The sequence below is a fragment of the Microplitis demolitor genome, chromosome 8 (assembly GCF_026212275.2).
Source record: "Microplitis demolitor isolate Queensland-Clemson2020A chromosome 8, iyMicDemo2.1a, whole genome shotgun sequence".
Lineage (NCBI taxonomy): Eukaryota > Metazoa > Arthropoda > Insecta > Hymenoptera > Braconidae > Microplitis > Microplitis demolitor.
In genome coordinates this window covers 18,647,433-18,667,218 of record NC_068552.1, presented here as the reverse complement: position 1 = coordinate 18,667,218, position 19,786 = coordinate 18,647,433, and the positions used below count along the sequence as shown (strand labels likewise).

General features: G+C 31.1%; 3 protein-coding genes across 5 annotated transcripts in view; 1 reads left to right on the top strand and 2 right to left on the bottom strand.

Annotated features, from left to right (window-relative positions):
- Positions 1-511: 511 nt before the first annotated feature.
- On the bottom strand, positions 512-4,499 carry LOC103572364 (GA-binding protein subunit beta-2). Of its 2 annotated transcripts, none has more exons than XM_008550947.3 (8): positions 4,412-4,499; positions 3,897-3,987; positions 3,646-3,819; positions 3,218-3,415; positions 2,553-2,892; positions 2,207-2,479; positions 1,358-1,617; positions 512-1,279 (listed from the first exon to the last, which is right to left on the bottom strand). In XM_008550947.3, exons 2-8 carry the CDS (start codon positions 3,954-3,956, stop codon positions 1,001-1,003), a joined length of 1,584 nt encoding a protein of 527 aa, XP_008549169.1. In that variant the 5' UTR covers positions 3,957-3,987; positions 4,412-4,499; the 3' UTR covers positions 512-1,000. The 2 variants fall into 2 exon arrangements, with proteins under 2 accessions (XP_008549169.1, XP_008549170.1); XM_008550948.3 differs by having other exon boundaries at positions 2,568-2,892.
- A 1,539-nt stretch (positions 4,500-6,038) lies between these two features.
- On the bottom strand, positions 6,039-8,148 carry LOC103572450 (dynein regulatory complex protein 9-like). The gene is made up of 6 exons (XM_008551079.1): positions 7,988-8,148; positions 7,882-7,929; positions 7,452-7,692; positions 7,104-7,310; positions 6,820-6,951; positions 6,039-6,239 (listed from the first exon to the last, which is right to left on the bottom strand). The coding sequence occupies exons 1-6, from the start codon at positions 8,146-8,148 to the stop codon at positions 6,039-6,041; spliced, it is 990 nt and encodes a 329-aa protein (XP_008549301.1).
- A 3,630-nt stretch (positions 8,149-11,778) lies between these two features.
- The window catches only part of LOC103572363 (acetylcholine receptor subunit alpha-like), a 48,231-nt gene continuing 40,223 nt past the window's right edge, over positions 11,779-19,786 (top strand). For both annotated transcript variants that reach the window (XM_008550945.2, XM_008550944.2), the window contains exons 1-2: positions 11,779-12,060; positions 17,912-17,950. The gene's annotated coding sequence lies outside the window, so the exon portion shown is untranslated. The remainder of the gene's footprint in view (positions 12,061-17,911; positions 17,951-19,786) is intronic.

Genomic DNA, 19,786 nt, shown 5'->3' with positions numbered 1-19,786 from the left:
GCTCACACATGTACAGTCACGCTCCGCTCTCACTTTAGTGAACCACTAAACTATACAACTCCTCCTGTTTCAATGACGGAGTAAAGAGGATCTGTTATTACTGAGGAGAGACTGCGACGGGTTTATGGACTTTCGTAACTGCTTCCGTAAGTTATCGAGCGAGGAAACTGCGATCATGGTTCTCAACCTCCTGCTGTAAAACTCATTCTCAATAATAAAATTAATCCACACATAAATACATATTGTAATTTGCGCGGGATTTTAATTGATATTTATTTTACAAATGAGAACCTTTTGTTTATTAATTATTACTTTTTTATTTGCGCAATTTTCTTTTTTTTTTTTTTTGTTTTATTTTTTTACATACCTTCTAAAATTTTTTTATCTTAAAGATGTAGAAAAATATTTTATAAATGCAATTTTTTAATTATTAACAATACTTATAATTATTATTAGTAATTAATTATAATTAATATTATCAATCAAAGCTGATTTTTAAATATTGGTTTTTACAAAATTAAAATGTTCATATTTAGATATTTAATTTAAGCATGTAATTATTATTATTTTAATTAAATTAAAAATATTTAAGCTGTAGAAAAATTTTTTTAATGACAGACGGATATTTATGATTGTAATTATTTTTTTTTTTTTAAGTAAAAAATAATTGTTGGCACTCTGTAGATGCGAAGCTGTGATTACATTAATTCAGTAGCAGGCGCATTATTTAAACATAAAATTTATAAATTTATTTAAAATTAATTTTTACGGACCTTATGATGATTCGTAATCATAAATCACTTAATTATCCTAATTATTATATTTACATCAATAGATTAAACAAATATCGGAACAACAAAATTTAATAATTTCTTCAGCTCTCTATCTCAATTCGGCAGTTTTCAAAAACTTTCTTTCCATATTAAAATATATTTTTTTACCCTATGTATTAATAATATTAATTATTATAATCGATAATAATTAACACTTAATAATAAAATCACTTTGCTGAATTGGCGGCCATAATTTCCTGCAGTTGTTGCTGGAGAATTTTCGCCTCCTCAGCTTTAAGTTCAAATTGCTTTTGATATTCGGCGGCTTGTCTCCGAGTTTCGATTAATTTTTTATTTAACGTCGCAACGTCTGTCAATAATTCTATGCCATTATCGTTAGGATTAACGGCTTCTGTTATTTCCTCGATATCATCATCTAGCTGAAAGACAACTGGATTTACTGGCTCTTCTATTTCTTCCATTTTACCCACTGGTATTGGATTTTTCTATAAAATAATTAAAAATGATCAGTAAAATATTAAGTTATAAATTTAATTATTTAATAAATATGATATTTTAATTACCTTATTATACATTTTAGATATTGAATTTCTATCAGTTTTTACTGATATATTGTTAGTGACAGGCGCGAGATAAATTTTACCAGGTTTATTTTCACTACTTCTTTTTAAAATATTCGGCCCTCTGGATGTCAATGGAGATGTCAATTGATCAGCTCTTATCGCTATCACTTTACGTGGAGTATTTTTTTTTGAATTAACGTGTATCCTCTTGAGGCCCAGAGATTGTGTTCTTGTTAAATTCAAAGCTAATTTACCGGCTTCTGTAAATTTAAAAAACTATTTTATTAGTTTTATAGAACATAATAATTAAAATTACGTTGATTCATATCCATTTCAATAATAATTGCTAAAATTTAATTACAGTTACAAGAATAGAATTTTTATTTCAATTATTATAAAACGTTTCGTTGGTTCCTCAACTTTTTCAAATATTAAGACAAGAAAATCACAAAATTAAGTTAAGAAAAAATTTTTTACAAGATGGTAAATTTTAATTTTATAATTTTCTCATCTTTCAGTATTTGGAGTACTTGGAAAACCAACGAAATATTTTTTAATAATTGGAATAAACATTACACTGTAAAAAATGAGTGCAGTGATAGTGGAGTAAATCCGGAGTGGAATTCACTCCGAAGGGGAGTTTATTTTAATATTAAAACTCCGAATCGATTGAAATAAAATTCAGGCCACTCCGAAATCACTCAGCTGAAAAATAAACTCCCTATTTACTCCGTAATTGATTTTTTTTAAACTCCGGAGCTCCAATGAATTCAAATCCAAATAAAATCCGTAATCCCTCCGAATAGCTGTGATTAAATTTACCAATAATAATTAAAAATAATTATTTACCCGTCAATACAACGGTCCGGCCACTCTCCATAGCATTTTCCACAATACTCGAGTCATTATCAACGGGTATCATTGTTATGCCATGAGTTTGAAGCCACTGCAATGGCTGCTCAATGTTACCAAAAGCATTTAAATCTTTGTGCTTTTTAAAAGTACTATTTTCAATACTATTTATACGCTCGTCTATTTCAGCTTCTTTGTCTTCCTCTTCATCACTAGCAGGAGTAACGTGGATTTGTTGGAAGACCATTTTTTGTTTCTTGGGTGACTGAACTGTAAGTTGTTATTTAAAAATTAATAATTACAGTTGATGATAATTTAAAAATTCAGTAAATAATTTAATTGCCTGAAGGAATTTTACGTGATTGTGAATCAAATGGTTGATGAATGTCATACTGCTGCTGCTGTTCATTATCTTCTTGCTCTTTGACTTCCATTTTTACGATACTGTGAGCAGCTTGCACAGTATCCGTATTAACAGGACTCGGGTGAGGCTGTACGTTGATAAAGTCACGTTTTTGTTGAAGCAAACTTACAAAATCGATTCTACCGCGTTCGTATGCAAGACTAACTGGAGTTTTTTGAAATTTACTCAGAGCATTTGGATCTGCTCCATTTTCTAAAAGTAATTGGATAACATCCTGGTGTCCTTGTTCTACCGCCCAGTGGAGTGGTGTCATTTTTAACTGATTTAATTATAAAATTAATTATTTACTTATTTATAATTAACAATCCAATCAAAATTAACTATTTGCTTTATAACCAAGACGAAGGCTTGAATACTTTGATACCAAGACAAATCCTTTATTACTGAAGCATAAAATGTCTTTATGTTGCCTGGTTTAAGTACAAATTATCCAATAATTAATTAACTATCTACATAATCACAAAGCTGATGGTGGCTTTACTGAATAAAAGAACTTTCCGACCACCAAAGCTTCAGTATCAAAGTACCCAAGCCCGTTAATTCAATTTACTATAGATAATAAATAACTAAGCGCCAAGAATTACCATATCTCGGCAATTGACATCAGCACCATAATTGATCAGTAATTGAACCATTTCATGATGGCCCTCATACGCAGCCATGTGCAAAGGTGTTCTGTCAACTTTAGTTCTGGCATCTCGTGAAATTCCAGCTTTCAATAAAACTTCAGCCGTTTCTAAATGATTACTCTGGGCAGCTAAATGTAGTGCACTTGTTCCTAGCTAAAATTTTTATAGAGTATAAATAAATAAATGAATGACATATTCTTAGATGTCTTTAAGGTGAAAGACCTAGTACTTTATCAGGGAACTAGTACTTGATCATTCTATGAATTTGTTTGTCTAAATTTACTAAATTTGACTAAACATAGATATACAAATACATGAGTGATCAGGTACTAGGTCTTTTATCTTATTATTAATAAAAAAAAAAAAAAACAAATAATATTTACAGTGTCTGTTGTAAATGGAGCACCACGTCGCATAAGACATCGTATCGTCTCAGTATTACCAGCAGCAGCATGACTTAGTAAAAGTTGTCCTAATTGTACTATGGAAGATGCATCTTGAGATTGAGTTTGTTTTGCTACTAATTTCTGCGAATTGTCACAGTAAAGAAACTCCACCTGTTTTATTTAAAGTAAATAATTTATAAATTAATTAATTATTCCATGAATTAATTAAATAGTAATAAAATACTTACTGGAATAAATGTCCCACCATCAAATGGTTCAATATCATCAGCACAAATAGCCTCTTGCATGATTCTTCATAAATTAATTCAAAATAATAAACTATAAAAAAAAACACTTGTATTTATTTATTTACTTTTTTTTTAGATTTAAATTTATGAAAAAACATAATAAAATATTTTTCAGGTGTCATTGTAAAACAAAAATAGAACAGAGCTTCTGATAATTTCTGATCGACTGTCATCATTTTGATACTTGTCATATTTATTTGTTAATTAATAATTATTATATATATCAATTGTTATAAAAAATAGTTTAAATATTAACAATAATTATTTGTTATTTATTCGAAAATATCATTTATACAGGATGTTTTTATTTAGCCATCTCTGAGAATACTGACGAGAGATGAACTTCCTGTTCCTGTTCGATTATAAACGGAAGTCCCTTGCCATAGGCTCGGACATTTTTGTCAACACACGAGACAATATTTTATTAACGTACGTTATTAATAATTAGTACTTACATGTTAATTAACATTATTTATAAATAATAACTGGTGATTATTTTTTTTAGTGAATGATGAGATGTTGGTTAGATGAATTTACTTGGTGGTGACAACCTGCAATGATTTTATGTTCGTGATCAAGTATTCGATAAAATGGCGGCGCGTTCGCGCCAACAGACGCTAAGTTTCCGATTTATTTGAAATTTACTTTTTATACTGCAGTTTTTTTATTATTATTATTTTTTTTTTGCTGTTTGTTGTTTAGTTTTTTTACTTTTGTTGGTTTATTTTTTTAAATTATTATTTTGTCATATTTGTTCTGGATGTGCTGTAGAAAGTACGATCAGGGCGACGCCAGTGAGTTTGCGCGGTACTAATTTAATAGGTTGAGGTAATTTTAAATTTATGTACCGGTCGGTTGGATAAATATATCTAGTATTGATAAATTATTAATTATAGCTGTGTTACTTTTTATTTAAAATTTTAAATATTATAATTTTCACTGGTAATTTTGAATTTTTTTTCCATTAGAAATACGGCGGGAAAATGTAAGAAATTATAATTTTGAAATAAATGCTTGTAAAAAGTTTAATTGCAAATTAAATGTAAAAAATAAATTTTTATTAGGATTTTAGGGCTAGTTTTTAAAATTAAGTTTAAATTAATATTGCTAGTATATATGTATATCAATAATATATACCAGCAATAATTTATGAGTGTGAATGCAGCAGACATGAGATAATTTATAAATTTTAAATAAATAAATAAATTAATTAATTAAAATAATGGCATTAAAAAATTCGCGCGCTTATTTTTCAATTATTTAAATACAAACTTCTATTTTTTCCTCCCCACATATTTTATTTATTTATTCAAAAATTTAAAAAAATTGTCAGTTACATTTACACTCATAATAATTAAACTGGCTCTTAATGTTTAATATTTTATTTAATTATTCTTTATTGTTAAAATATCCAGGGACTTTATTTAAATTTTTAATAAATAAAAAAAAATTAATTTTATTCATTGCAATGAATAATTTTTTTTTATCATCAAAAAATTGATAATAATTTTTTTTCTAAGAAAAATATTTTATGAATGAAGCTAAAAGTAAAATTAAAATTGTACATAGTAAAAGATATTTTCATTTACAGATAATGTGAAACAAATGTATGTATATATCCATTGATATAGAGAGTGGAGATCCAGATAGTTCGATTCAGTGTAGTAGTTTGTTGCATACAGGAAATTGCAATGCCTCTCCCTTATATCCCGGTGTTAGTATTTCTACTACTCTTGTTCAAACCAGAATCACCCTGGTGGTGATTTACACCCACTACTGTACTACATAATACTATCGTGTGTGTTTTTCCCTCTTCATTTGACCCAGAATCGCCAGATTCGAGCTGGCTGAAGGGCTCGGTTCTCCGTTACTCAGCTATCGATAAAAAAAAACGAACTCAAATAAAAAACCATTAAACTTAAACAAACATTAATCGATTATTTTTACAGCTATCCAACTATTTCTAATAACTCAAACATCGGCCATAAACAATCAACCCTTGGCATATTTATTTAATATTTTAAAAAAACAACTTATTATAATTTATACTAAACTTACGGTGCTTTCAGTACCTACTTAAATTCATTTTTTACTTTTAGTAGGTCGTTTTTTTTTCTTTTCATCCAACCGATATGGTCCCAACTTTCGTCGTACCATAACTCCACGCCACCAGGATTGGATCTTAATCGAACAATTTATCCTGTAATCTTGATGTTCTTTTTGCATTCGCGCAGCTTCTTTTTCACCGAGATATGCATCGATAAACTCTTGTCTACTTTTAAACTAAAAAGTTAAAAAAACAAAAATAGTATCTAAGTAAATTAGTCTGTCCTAAACTTATTAGTCTTTTCAACTCTCAACTAATAATTATCTCATTTCCCTAAAGAAAAAAAAAAAATAATAATAATAATAATAATAATAACAGTATTAATTTTCTCTTCCGACAATTTGAAAAGCGTAATTTTAAAAAACAGTACTTTGCACAAGCTCGTACGGACTGAGTGAAAGGAATTAATGACATGCAATATTCCAGCAGCATTTTCATTCCTTTTTTTTTTTATTATTATTTTGATTTCATGAATTTTGCATGAGCCAGCTACCGATTAGAATACCCAAGCTCTGGCTTATCCCCCGAAGTGGGCATTTAATCGATTTCTACGTGTGATTTCCGGATGTGCAGGACAGCCAGAAGTAGCAGTGGCTGATCCAAAGCCAGCCAGCCAGCCAACGTTCAAGAGGAATCGAAATCTGAACCTACATACGTTCGTACGAGCTTGAGCTGCGGGAGGTACCGGTCATATCCTTCCTGTACTAGTGTTCTAGTGGGCTCGTAATCTCAGTCGTCTGTCAAAAACATTCGTACCTTATCTTCAAGAATCTCCAGTGTATTTAGTTTCACTTCTATGTCGTTGCGCAAATTATTATTTTTAGTTTCGTACATTTTTATCTCTTCATTGTATTTTTCCTGCCAGTGTTCAGTAGCATTTTCATTAAACTAAGAAAAAAAATTCATTAAATTATTTAATTACTACGTAATAAAAGTACTAAGTGTTTAAAAATAATTTATTTTTAAAGGGTAAAATTAAAAAAAGGCATAATAAGCTGGTTTTTTATGTTAACTGCATAATAAGTGTTGTAAAAGCTTACAAGAATGTTTTGTTTGAGAAAAGCCTCGATCTCCCTTGCAACTCGACGCTCGTTTTTTCCCCGGATTAACCAATCCTGTAGAGAAGTGTTAAGACCCTTGAGAATGATACTACATCGTAGAGAGCTTTGCTCACACTGCGCTTTTTCCCAACCACTCGCGTACTGCGTCTCCAGTTCCTTTTTCAACTCAAGTTTCTGCTTCTCCATCTGCGTTTTGTAAGGGAATTAAAATTAAGGTTTGAAAATATTAACTGCTGTAATAGTTTGCGCAAAATGAAAATTTTTCTATTTTTTTCATTCTATTTTATGTTGTATTTTCATTTCTCGGTGTTACATAAACGTGGATACCCTCAAAGTAATAAGTTCGGCTTTCAAGGCTTCCATTTCACGGTTCCGCGCGATCGTAAACTCTTTAAGAGTTTTTCGGAAGCTCTTGACAGCCTCTTGCACCTTTTCGTAATCAACAAGAATATCCCTTTCATTATTTTCCCTCGAGGTATTATTTTCGATCAGTTTAATCAGAGTACTAAAAGACCCTGACACTTCTACTTCTTCCTTTAGTTCCTCCAACAATTCTCTCACGTACAAACTTAAAAAAAATATATATATAAATAAACTTTACCCTCTTGTATAAAGAAAAGATTTTTTTGGCGCAAGAAATATTTGATTTATGAAAAAAAAAAAAAATGCACATGTAGAAAATTTAAAAAACTATAGGTGCAATTTTTTAAAATATTTTTTTTTATAATTTATCACTTTATATTTATTTATAATTTACCTGTCCTCCTGTAATTTGCTGAGAATTTCCAATCGATCCAATTGTTCGCTGCAATTAAAATAATAATAATTACCCAGACTACTTATTTCTGTAATCATTAATTTACCTGATATTATTTCTGCTGTCACTGTTGTTATCATTTAAAACATGAACATTAAAATTAACCAAAGTGTTCTGATAAATAGCTAGAGCATCGATGCAAGACTCGAGAGCCTGCAAAAAAAGTTTACTCTCCGGAGGATATAATCGGTAGTTACCTGGCTTCATTTAAAAACTCTTTTAATTCTTTTTCCTCCGAGAAAAAAAAGTTTTATATTAGTATAAGAACTTTAGTTGCGATGGTGAGCGAAGAATGAGCCAGTGGAAATTTGTTTGATCGTTGGCGCGGTAACCTTGGCAACGTTTAAATTATTTTTTACCCTATCTCAATAATTAAATTTTAAATTAATATCAATTTTAAAATAACAGATAAACTTTACACAAGTAATACACAATTATATTTGTAGATGAAGCAGCTATTTTCCATCTCGTTGTTATTCGCTTCGACGACTTATCTCATCAAGCATCCTTCGATTTACCATCTCAATGATGACAAGTTTGTAATTTTTTTTTCTTCTACGATACTTCTCTGCAGAAGTCTGGTTAATTTCTGATCAATGCAGATCTTTTAATATCTAAATATTTTTTTATCATTTCTGACAGTTTTCTATCACAAGATCTCGATTAATGACATTCATTTATTCCATCGATGGTTATTTAAATATTTTTATAAACTTTACTATCTACTGAGCTCTTATCTTAGTTCATTTTTCCGTTTATATATGATTATGATAATGATAATGATGATGATGATGAGGAGGATGAAAACGAAGACGAGTAAGGAAGCAGCTCTCGTTTCACCTGATCCCTGACATATATTTTTCACAACACCCTCATCTTATCCTCAGCTCATCCATATCCAACTCGCACTCGTTTATTGAGTCACGGAAACTTTGGTCTCTTAACTTGAACCTTCAAGTATAAGTATGGCCGCAGCTCTTAAAAGGGATGGTTAAAAATAAAGTTTAAATAAAATTAAATAAAAAAAAAGTACATCGACTTGTAAGTTTGCCAAATTAAATTTACCAAACTTTATGTAGTTTAAAAAAAAAAAAAAAAAAAAAAAACAAAGCTAAATAAATATAATTTGAGCCAAGATTATTTTCATAGAGCTGTATTTAAAATGGTAACTTCATAACAATTAAATGGTATCTGGTGTCGATGGTAAAGACGGTCATTCATCTGCAAAGTTATCCCATTAGAATTCAGAGTATAAAAAAAAAAAAAAAATAAAATGTAATAAAAAGATAAAAGTACATTTTAGCAGGTGTAATTGAAAAAGTTTTGTTCAGAGGCTAAAGTTAAGTGAAGAGCATTTAGTGGAATAAAATTTAAAAAAAATTTATATTGTCGGTATACGCGAAACTGCATCGATGGATTAATATCACCTTTGACATATCTCAGGAATTCAGGTATCCAGGGTCATACATTAAATATTTAACTCTTTATCTTAACATTCTCTCATACATATCCATAACTATAATAATTTTTTAGCGTCTATACGTCTCATTTTTTACCACTTGTTTCTCCTCTACGCCGCTCGCTAGTTCAATAATAATTATACAGCCGGATTTATTGAAATTAAATAACTAAACGAGGTCAATCTACGATTTATTTTTACCTAAATATGACTGTGACGTATCTAACGAACGGAGCTTACTAAAATTAGTAAAAAACCCGAGCTGGGATGGCTTAGAACACTTTTTTGTACATATATATATGTAACATATGAGCCGAAAGCTTTGGATCGGTTACACAGACGGGCAATTTGGTCTTAGTAATCCTCAGAGGGTCAAAAACTTGAACTCGACTTTTCTTCGAGTCTTTTTATTTTCTTTTCTCCCGGTCTATAAAGAGTTAGATGAGTTCATAATAAACCTACGTGTGAAAGTACCAGTGGTGTGTAATTTTATCATGAATTCTGGTCATGTACGGACGATCGTTTACTGGGCATGTCGCTGGGGTAAATTACGAGCGCGATTCTTGACATTAGTAACCGGTAAATTTAACGGCAACTAAAACCGAGCTACGATCCTCCGGACTGTTACCAATAAAAGACACGAGTGGGCAAATAAATCTTTCTCTGTTAATTATTGATTTATGTTCTGCAGACATCATCGAGTAGTCGATTACATTGTTGTCGATATCACTTTGGTCTTTATTTAAATTCAAATCTTTAGTTTTATTAAAATATTCATTGGACGCTGGCTTGCATGCAGCAAAGTCTTATTTTTTTTTCTTCCGTCCTGGTGATTTGTAATTTCCGAGGATCTCATGATGAAAGCCTGCTGTAATACAGTCTGAGAGAGTGTGGGAAAATAAAACATCCTGAGTAGCTTATATTGAAGGTCTAAGACTTACAGAGCACAGAGAGAACAAACCCTCAGATTGCATTGATGTTTAATGTACGACGATGGCTTTCTTGTGGAAATAGAATTCACACTGGATTATATATATATATATTTATGTATTACATAGTGCATTTTCTCATATATATTAATATACATAATAAATCTTATTCAATGTGTTCAATGTAACGTAGCAAGTAATCTTCAGAAAATTGATATATAATCTATAGGAGCTTCATATTTTATTTATTATTATTTAAATTAACTTTTGATATTTACTTTTTTATTGTCACTGAATTCTAGTATTTATTAATATTCATTTTATTCCACTTTTCAGTTATTTTTATTATGCGCCCCAAATTTTGGTATTTAATTTTTTTTTTTTTATAAACAAAATAATTAAACGGCTTAATTATTTCTGCGACACTTGACTTATATTTCAAAAATATTTTTAAAATTTTAAATCAATTTTTCACAAAAAAATGTGTTTTCATAAAAATACATTACTGAAATTTTAAAAAATCCAAGTCTATGGTTTGTTTGTAATTTTGGCTCAGCGATTCAAATCCCACTGGTTAATAAAACATTAATTCATTAATTAAAACCAATCAATTTGTTTTCGAAAGCGCGGGTGCCAGGAAAAATCGAGTTTTTGCTTGTAAAAAAATTTCCCTCTTAAAAAATTAAGTTATTAATGTTGGAGTTTAATTAGAGCGATAAGTAATTAATAAAAAAAAAAAAAAAAGAAAAAAAATATTGTTTACAAGCAAGCAACGAGTGAGCAGTGTAATATAAAAGACACATCCACTGAATTGTAGTAGTGTAGCATTAAAAGGAACCGCGCATATAAAGTTTGTTAATATATATGTATATGAAGTATGAGTATATTGTATAGATATATTAATGGTAATGGACCAAGTGCATACAGAGTTTGCGTGCTCGACACGTGACTCCAGCGGCGGCGCGTTATCAGCGACCACCCTTTTTACAGGAGTATAACGCGAGGGCGTCGGCGGTGGCGCAAAAGCTGCCTACCCTCCTGTTATTAACGGAGTCTAGCAGTTGATTCGAGTGGAGTTGCGTCGAGTTGAGTATACGCTCGAGTTTAGTTTGGGTTTCACTTGGTGCTGGTGATTGTTCGACGTTGGTCGGACTCTCGTCTTGACAGCCCTTGTCATTGTCATTATCACTGTCATTGACGTTGACGTTGTCAGTTGACTTAATTTTGTTTATTCGTGTGTTACAGAAAATTTGTGCTCACGGGGTTACCGGGTCACGTTAACTACTGGCCTACTTGGCTTTCGTACCATAATACAAAATAATATTAAAAAGAAAAAAGTTAAATCGCCCATGCGGGATTTTATTTATATTTTTATTATGGGCTGTATTTATGGAAATGTACGTGATTGCTTGGGGGTTTTCATTAATAAGAAGCCCTGGTAGTTTGTCAGTTTGTTCGAATTAACATTAATGTAATGTCAGCCCCGGATAATGCCAGTCGTTCCTCATTAGACTCAACGTCTTGTCGCGTGTGACGATTATTGTTCTTACAGTAATAACTTATTGGCTTTTAATATTTAATATTTTAAATCCTAATGTCGCCACGCCTTTGGGAGAACTGTCATCGCCTTTCTGTTGGGATTTAAGGTTAACCGCCACCTACACCCACGCACTGGTGGTCTACATACTCAATTTATTTACTTCCGTACATCACTACCACAAGTACAAAACGGTATGTATTTTTATTTATTTTTCATACCAATATTTTGCTCGAAAACTTTTTGTTTACAAACATGATTATGTTATTTTGTAATCCGATTTAAATAATTTATTAATTAAATATTATATTTTTATATTTAATTAAATACAAACGTAATCAATGAAATTTAATTTATAACTTTATTTTTTAAGTTGGAAAAAAAATTAGTATGGAAAAATTATAAGAGAAAATTATGAATCTCAGTCGCGTTCTGGATGATACCAAAAATAAATCAGACGCGGCTGAGGATTGTCACACAGTCACGTACGAAGTTTAACCTCGGAGTCACGTTAACTTGCTTTTGAGGTACATAACAGTATACTATTAACATTTAATTTTCTTTTATCATTATTGTTATAAGTATTATGACTATTTCCCAAGCGTACTCCGAAGCGAAATGAAAAATTTTTTTCCATTAAATTTATATTTTTCAACCACCGAGACAAGAATAATTTCATTTTAATATTTGTACAACTGCTCTCTTACTCACGTCACTTAAATAAATTTTTTTAAAAAAAATTATCACGATAAAAATAATCCACAAACTTGCGCAATATTTTACTTGAGTAAATATTCGTTTAGACAAAAACTAAAAACGTGTATGCGCTCAGCTCGATTAGCTTTTTTTGCTAAATTTTTCTTTCTGCGTTCGTTCCATTTATTTTTTCTTTATATTCCTGTAAAAAGTCCATGCATACCTACATATGTATACTAACAAACGGTACAAACCGCCGCTTGTTCAGCAACTTTAAATGTATTTGAAAGAGTACTGCTTGAACTTTATCAATTTACGTGGGTACGCGGTTGTTCTATAATCAAATCTCACTAGGTTAACCACCGTGAATTTTATTAAATATTTTATTATTCTCTCCTTTCATCCTCCCTTTCTTATCCACTTCGCATGTACATATCTTCGCTCGAAAATTTTTCGCCCCCATAATTTATAATTAAACACTTGATAAATTTAATCAACACTTGTCAGACAGGGGACAAATATACATCTGAAAATTAACATCCCTTATTTTTTACCCCACATTTTTTTTAAATTATTCCAGCGGGATATCGAAAAATTTAACCTCCATTGTTGCCACGAGTAATTATGACGTGTAATTAAACTAAAGAATTACCACGAAACTACAAGGGAGCAAAATGAAATTATACTTGGAACAGTTGATGAAAGGGTAACAAGTAGACGTCAAACATTATCCCATCTCACAATAACAAACAAAACAATATACAATAATACAACATATATATAATATGTACAGCAGTGGGTAGGAGGTTATAAGTTATAACTTGCCTTAGTCGGTTGGGGCTGATGCTAATTGTTTTGATGCGGCTTAGCTGGATATTCTCACTACAGTATAGGTATCTTGAGGCCGTCAATCTAACGATCTACTCATCCATTCCAAGAGCGTCCCAGTTGGATAAGTGTGCTGTGCTTTCATACACAACGTTCTCACTCTCTCTTTCTCCATAGTGTTCTACTGCCAGTAGATATATGTATACATGATGGGGGATGAGAGGATGGGCGGGCAGCCGATGAGATAAAGAGGGTAAAAGGCACACGTTGGGTCTAACCGTCGTAGAATAGAAATTCGTGAGGCTATCGCTTAGTACATTGGGAATTTATGTATGTATGAATGTATGGATGTCCTCCGAGTTCGTATCAAATATCAACTGAGATATGTGAGGATTTCGTGAGATAAATGTCATACAAGTGTTTTCCTGTTTCTGACGTGGCTTATCCTCGTGTCTGACCATTACTCCGCTTACTCTACTTGAATTACATTCTGTGTTTGGTTTCTGACAACGTTAGAAATTTTTAACCGACAACTGTCTGATTAGTTTTATTAGTATCATTTTCTTTTAAAGCTGTGCAATTAATTTTTTAATTGCAGCTTTTGATAAAAATATTTTTTCTTACTCATCAAATTTGCACTGTGAAAATTCCCATTAAATTTTACTATGGGTACATTGTAACCCTGGACCATAAGAAAACTGGTTCAAAATTTAAAAAAGTCCCATAGTAAACGTATGCGCATAGGTCCCAATCGTGTCGTCTGCGCATACCGTTTACTATGGGACACTTGTAAATTTTGTACCAGTTATGGTCCGGTGTTACAATGCACCCATAGTAAAATTTGTTGGAAATTTTTCAGTGTGGAAAATTTCTTTTGTATTAAAAATTTTTTTTTTTAATTACTGTATTAAATTTAAAATAATTGTCGGTATTTTTTTTAGTTAATTAAAATTAATATTCGTGTTAAAAAATTTATGAAAAGAGTTTTATAAGACGAAATGACCACAGTATCATATTTTATGGGTATCTTTAAACTTAGTTCTCTTTCCTTTTTATTTTTCAGCAGTATATCCTATTTATCCGACTAGTGGGATAAGACGGGCCAACTTCCAGGTGAAGTTTGCACGTCGATAAAAGAACGGCGAGTCCCGCGAGCTGAGAAATGGACGCGGGCTCAATGTATCCGGCACACCGATCCCCTCGACTCTTTTATCTTTTTACTTTTATCTATCTCTTTTCTATCCACTTTTTCTTTTTCCTCTCCGTCTTGTGACTAGTGTGAGGGACAACTTTTATATTTCATAAAACTTGTCCGTTCTATCATTCTTAAAATATTAAAAATTTATCTCTACTCATGTTTCTATAAAATTCTTTTCTCTGAGTTTGAGCCAAAATGAAGAAAAATAAAATAAAATGATTTATTAAGTATGCCAGTATTTTTTTTTTTTTTTTTTTTTTTTTAATATTTTAATTTATTGTGTGTATTTTATTACTGGAAAGAGTGTAGTCAACAAAAATTGTGTTGAGCGAGGGGCGAAAGAGTGAGAGCGAGAGCGAGAGTAAGAGAGAATGAAAGAATGAGTAAAAGAGTTCCAGTGACACCAATTTGGTGACAGCATCTGGTAATATAGAGGGTCAGATAGTAAACGGAGAGAGTGAGAAGTTACGGTGGGTCACTTGGGCAAGTTATGGACGTGAGAGAGGCAAAAGAGAGGAAGAAGAGAAAGAGGTTTAATAGAGAAAGAAAGAACACAAGAGTAAAGAGCTTGCGAAAACTTAGCAAATGGGTCGCTCGGCCAAGGGAAGTCCCCGGATTCACATTCTCATACTACCTATTATTTTTTACGTACATTAGTTTACTTGTTCCTACTACACTTTGCTGTTAAACTCAATGAATTATGGTAATTTTACTATTGTAGTAACTGTCAACTTTTTTGTCTTTTATTTATTTCATTATTTCCAAACACGTGCATCAGTTATCAATCCACTTTTTTTTTCTTTATGATAAAAATTTTTAAATTTATTTTTAGTAAAAGAAGGAGGCAAAACAGGTCCTCAAATAATTATTTTATGATAATATAAATTTTGAAAAATTCAAAATAAATTACAAAGTAAAGTCCAAGAAAGAAAATTTTCATTAAAAAAAAAGTCAATGAAAAAATAATAAAAAAGGTAAAAATTTTCGGTGATCCATTTTGCCCCATTATGCTCCCTGGTGTGATGAAAAAAAAAAATATATTTATAAAGGGACCCGTTTTATCTTGTCTTATCCCAAGTGGAAGTGAAAAAGATTAAATTTGAATGTATTAATAAAATTAGTATAAAAAAATAATAAAAGTGTATTTTTGGTAACGAGATAGAACAAAATATAATTTAATTAATGTTACTAATTATAAAATATTATAAAAACACAAATGTATATGTAAGTATGATATTTAGCTGTATAACGTGACTATAAAAAAGATTTCTCAACTGCTTTTATCTTTCATGAATATTTAAATTGTGTCGTCCGCAATGTAGGTAAATTACATCACAGGTGTTACAGCCAAATCCCTGAGGTTAAAAAAAAACTACTACTACTAAAAATTTTTATAGAGTGTAAATTGAACAAACTAGAAAATAAAACGACCTAATAAATTTCTTGTATAAATAAAAAAAAAAAAAAAAAAAAAAAAAAAAGTCAATTAAATCACCGAGTTATAAATATACAAACTGTTTAAAATTCCCGCGGGGTTATCAAAATTTTCTTGTTGGCGTCATTAACAAAGGGAATAACGATAAAAAAAATATGATTTAAAATAAAATAAAAATGAGTTATTTTATTCATGCAGAGCTTTGAAATCGTTAAGGTGTATATTTATTTATGTATACCAAGAGTCTTGAGTAAACTCTCAACGGAGCTTACAGTCTTGGCTTCTCTTTTTCGGTCTTTTTCTCTCAAGTCTTCAGAACATGAACGACGAAAACAACATTTACCTTCTCGAGGTTTCAGTCTTCGTTTCATGTTCCAGGATAAGGAAGTGGTTTTTAAGCAACAAAAGATAAAAAATAAAGTAATAAAAAAAAAAAAAAAAAAAAAAACTCGAGAAAATTCATTTCCTTGATGCTCTGACAATAAGTCATTTAATATTCTCCATATTTAATATTTTCTTAACACAAACTAATTTGTCTATTCCGGTTTTACCTGATGTAGATTTCGTGGAGTTAATTAATGTTCATTACTGTTGATACAAGAATGTCTATTGGAGTACAGGGAGCAATAGCGTACTCATATACTGGCTATTCGGTAGCCTCAATGCCAATCTCATTGTAATAATTGTTTGGCAATTAACGAGAAATGTAATTAGGATACGGCTCGATTACCCCTTCGTATACCTCGATCACGCGTGTGTGGATACTCGACTAGTGTAGAGAGCAGTGCAGAGACTGAGCATTGAATTGGGGGCACAAGGGCATATATAATATCCTCAACTCTCCCGACACCCCAACTTTGCCAATAGCTCGACTCGCCCTTTGCTTTAGACGCCCGTTCACTCGCGGCAGGTTCACGATCCCGGTTAATGCGTTACGTTGGTATTGTACTGGTGCAGTTGTGGAAACACCCAATGTGACAACGTGTTACACGCTTTGTCAGCGAATGCACCACCGTGTCATTCTCCTGTTCACAGTGACAACCTATATCTTCATATATTGTTCATATATATGCTGATTGCTATTGGCAATTGACATTGTAGATTAAACAATCGGTAAATTGATAATGTCGTACACTCATTAAAAAATAATAATTTGACAATAATTACTTTTTTTACTTTGATAAAATATTTAAACACAAAATTTAATGTCAGTGAAAATTAGCATATCCAAATAATAATAATATGCACAGAGTACTTTTAATAAATGAAATTTTGAATTTAAAATATGAATTTTATAAACTGTTACAAATATAACTTGTAATTAAAAAGGTTTGATTTTTTTTATTGCAATGGCGAACGTTAAAATCTGCATTTTAAATTAAATGAGTTGGACTGAATTCATAATGAAAGTTATATATATATATATATATATATATGAGAAATATAAAATACAAATTACAAGTGTCTATCATCGTTAAATATTATTTTCCGTTTAAACAATAAACTTTTTGCATTATCAATCTGCAGTTGCTCCTTATTTTACTGACACGTTAATCCAACTCGGTATTTGAATTTAATTGCATCTGGAAATCTAGATGTTGATGTTGATGGTGATGTGGGTGTTGGTGTAAAGGTAGGGGTAAGTGTGGATGTAGATCCAGATCTACGTAAGCATCGTTCTACACCGGCAACATCTGCAATATACCAAGTCAGTGAAATTCGTGGCACTGACACATATGTTTGCATATTACGTCTAGAAATTATAAGCGTCTATTTAACTTGTATATTACTTCAAATAAAAAACAATTTTATTTGTTCATGTATTGCAAGTAAAAAATTTTCAGTCAACTTTCTGGTAAAAAAAAAAATTAATTTTTTTTTGTTCCAGGTCCTAATTGCCGGTTTGCCAGCGCAAGGGCCACGACAGGTAAATACAAGATTTAATATATCTAGTTATTTAAAATTAATTTTTTATGTGGGGCAAAATGGACTGTATGAAAAAAAAAATTTTTTTTTTTTTGTAAATTTTCACAGGTAAATAAAAAGAAAACTGAGAAGTCGCTCCTGTCGTAAAATTTAAAAGAAAAAATTTCAAGTGACCCATTTTACCTCTCAAGTTTTATTGTATGAAAAGTTTTAGGGATCCATTTTCCCCTTTTTCTCTATTCACTGAAATTTACTAGCTAATAAAATTCATTCACAGACATGGGCAATAAAAAAATGAATCATAAAGTTATAAACTTCAACTGTATGCAGATTTGATACAAAGACTGACGTTGATATATATAATATATGTATACATTTTATTTTATATGGGTGTTATAGACACGCTGGCATACATCATGACATAATACGAGTCTTTGTATGAAATTTACTGCTAAGTTTTCGTGATAAAGTCAAAAACAGACTAATGTCAGGGAAATTGTCAAACTTGCTCTTGCTGTCAAGTTTGAGTTGGAAAACTCAGTATCGTTGCTTGGTTTATATCGATCCATAAAGGCCACTGTACTCCGCAAAACCTATTAAACTAAAGTGTTTTACAAATTATTAATATTATTTTAATTAAATAATATGTAAAAAAAATTTAAAGGTTGGTGATAAAAACTGAACGATAAAATAGACGATAGCCAACGCCCCGTTTCCAATTTCGTTTGACCGATAATTTTCTACTGTCATCTTTATCCACTTTACCAGCGTTCTCCGTTCTCCTGTGGAAGAAAAAAAAGTTAATTCGGGTCACTTCGTCTCGCGCCGATTTCCACCTTAATTTTTAAAACATTCCATTTTAACGAGACATATAATCATTAAAATTTACCCTCGTCTATTTACATACATCCAGATTAGTACTGTTATGAAATATTAAATCTTAATGCCATCAATAATAAATCCAAGTTTATAAGTAATAAATTATTTTACAAAACTATAATCCACTGGAGATCATTAAACGACTGGTTGATTTTAATTGAGTTTATATCATATACATATATATTTCCACACATGAATACATGACAAAGGATTTGCGGACTATACTAACACAATAATATATTTAATTTATAGTGGTAATTAAACTCAATAGCCTTCACATTTTTCATTGCATTCATTGTTGTAAGTTAAATAATGTGAGATTGTAACCTACACACGGATTTCCACTGGCTATCGATCCAAGCTCTCCCTTAAATAAACTCCCCAAAGTTTGTTTTTTTTTTAAATTTATTTTATTAAATTTTTATTGTTTCCGATGTTGATGGAACGAGACAAAAGCCTGGGAAATAGTTTCACCGAAGGTAGTTTTCGTGCTGACGGCAATATCGTCTTATAGCAAAACAGTAGAATCTAACGAAGCCTTTCTATGTACTGAACCAGAGTACTAGACTTATAGATCTGTGGGTTAAAGTGGATACAGTATAGAGTATAGAGTGTGGAGTAGTAGCAGCAGTATCAGCTAGAGAGCTTATAGATATACATAACATTAAAGTAGTGTAGAATAGTAGTGTAAGGTCGTGGCTCGTAAGCGACGTCTTGGGATTCCAAGGTGACCAGAGAGTACTCTAGAGCAACAACGAGAACGCGATAAAATAGAGTGAGAGTGAGTGAGTGGGAGTAAAAATAAAAGAATGCATCACCGAGGCAGGCTCTGCGGCAAATTGCTTCTACTCGAATCCTCGGTACTGTCGCAATCCCCGGACGCGGGTTCTCCCACCGAATGCCATCTGTATTCAATCCAGAATCGAGTGTATGTTGGTCCTCGGGGAGTAAGTTCATG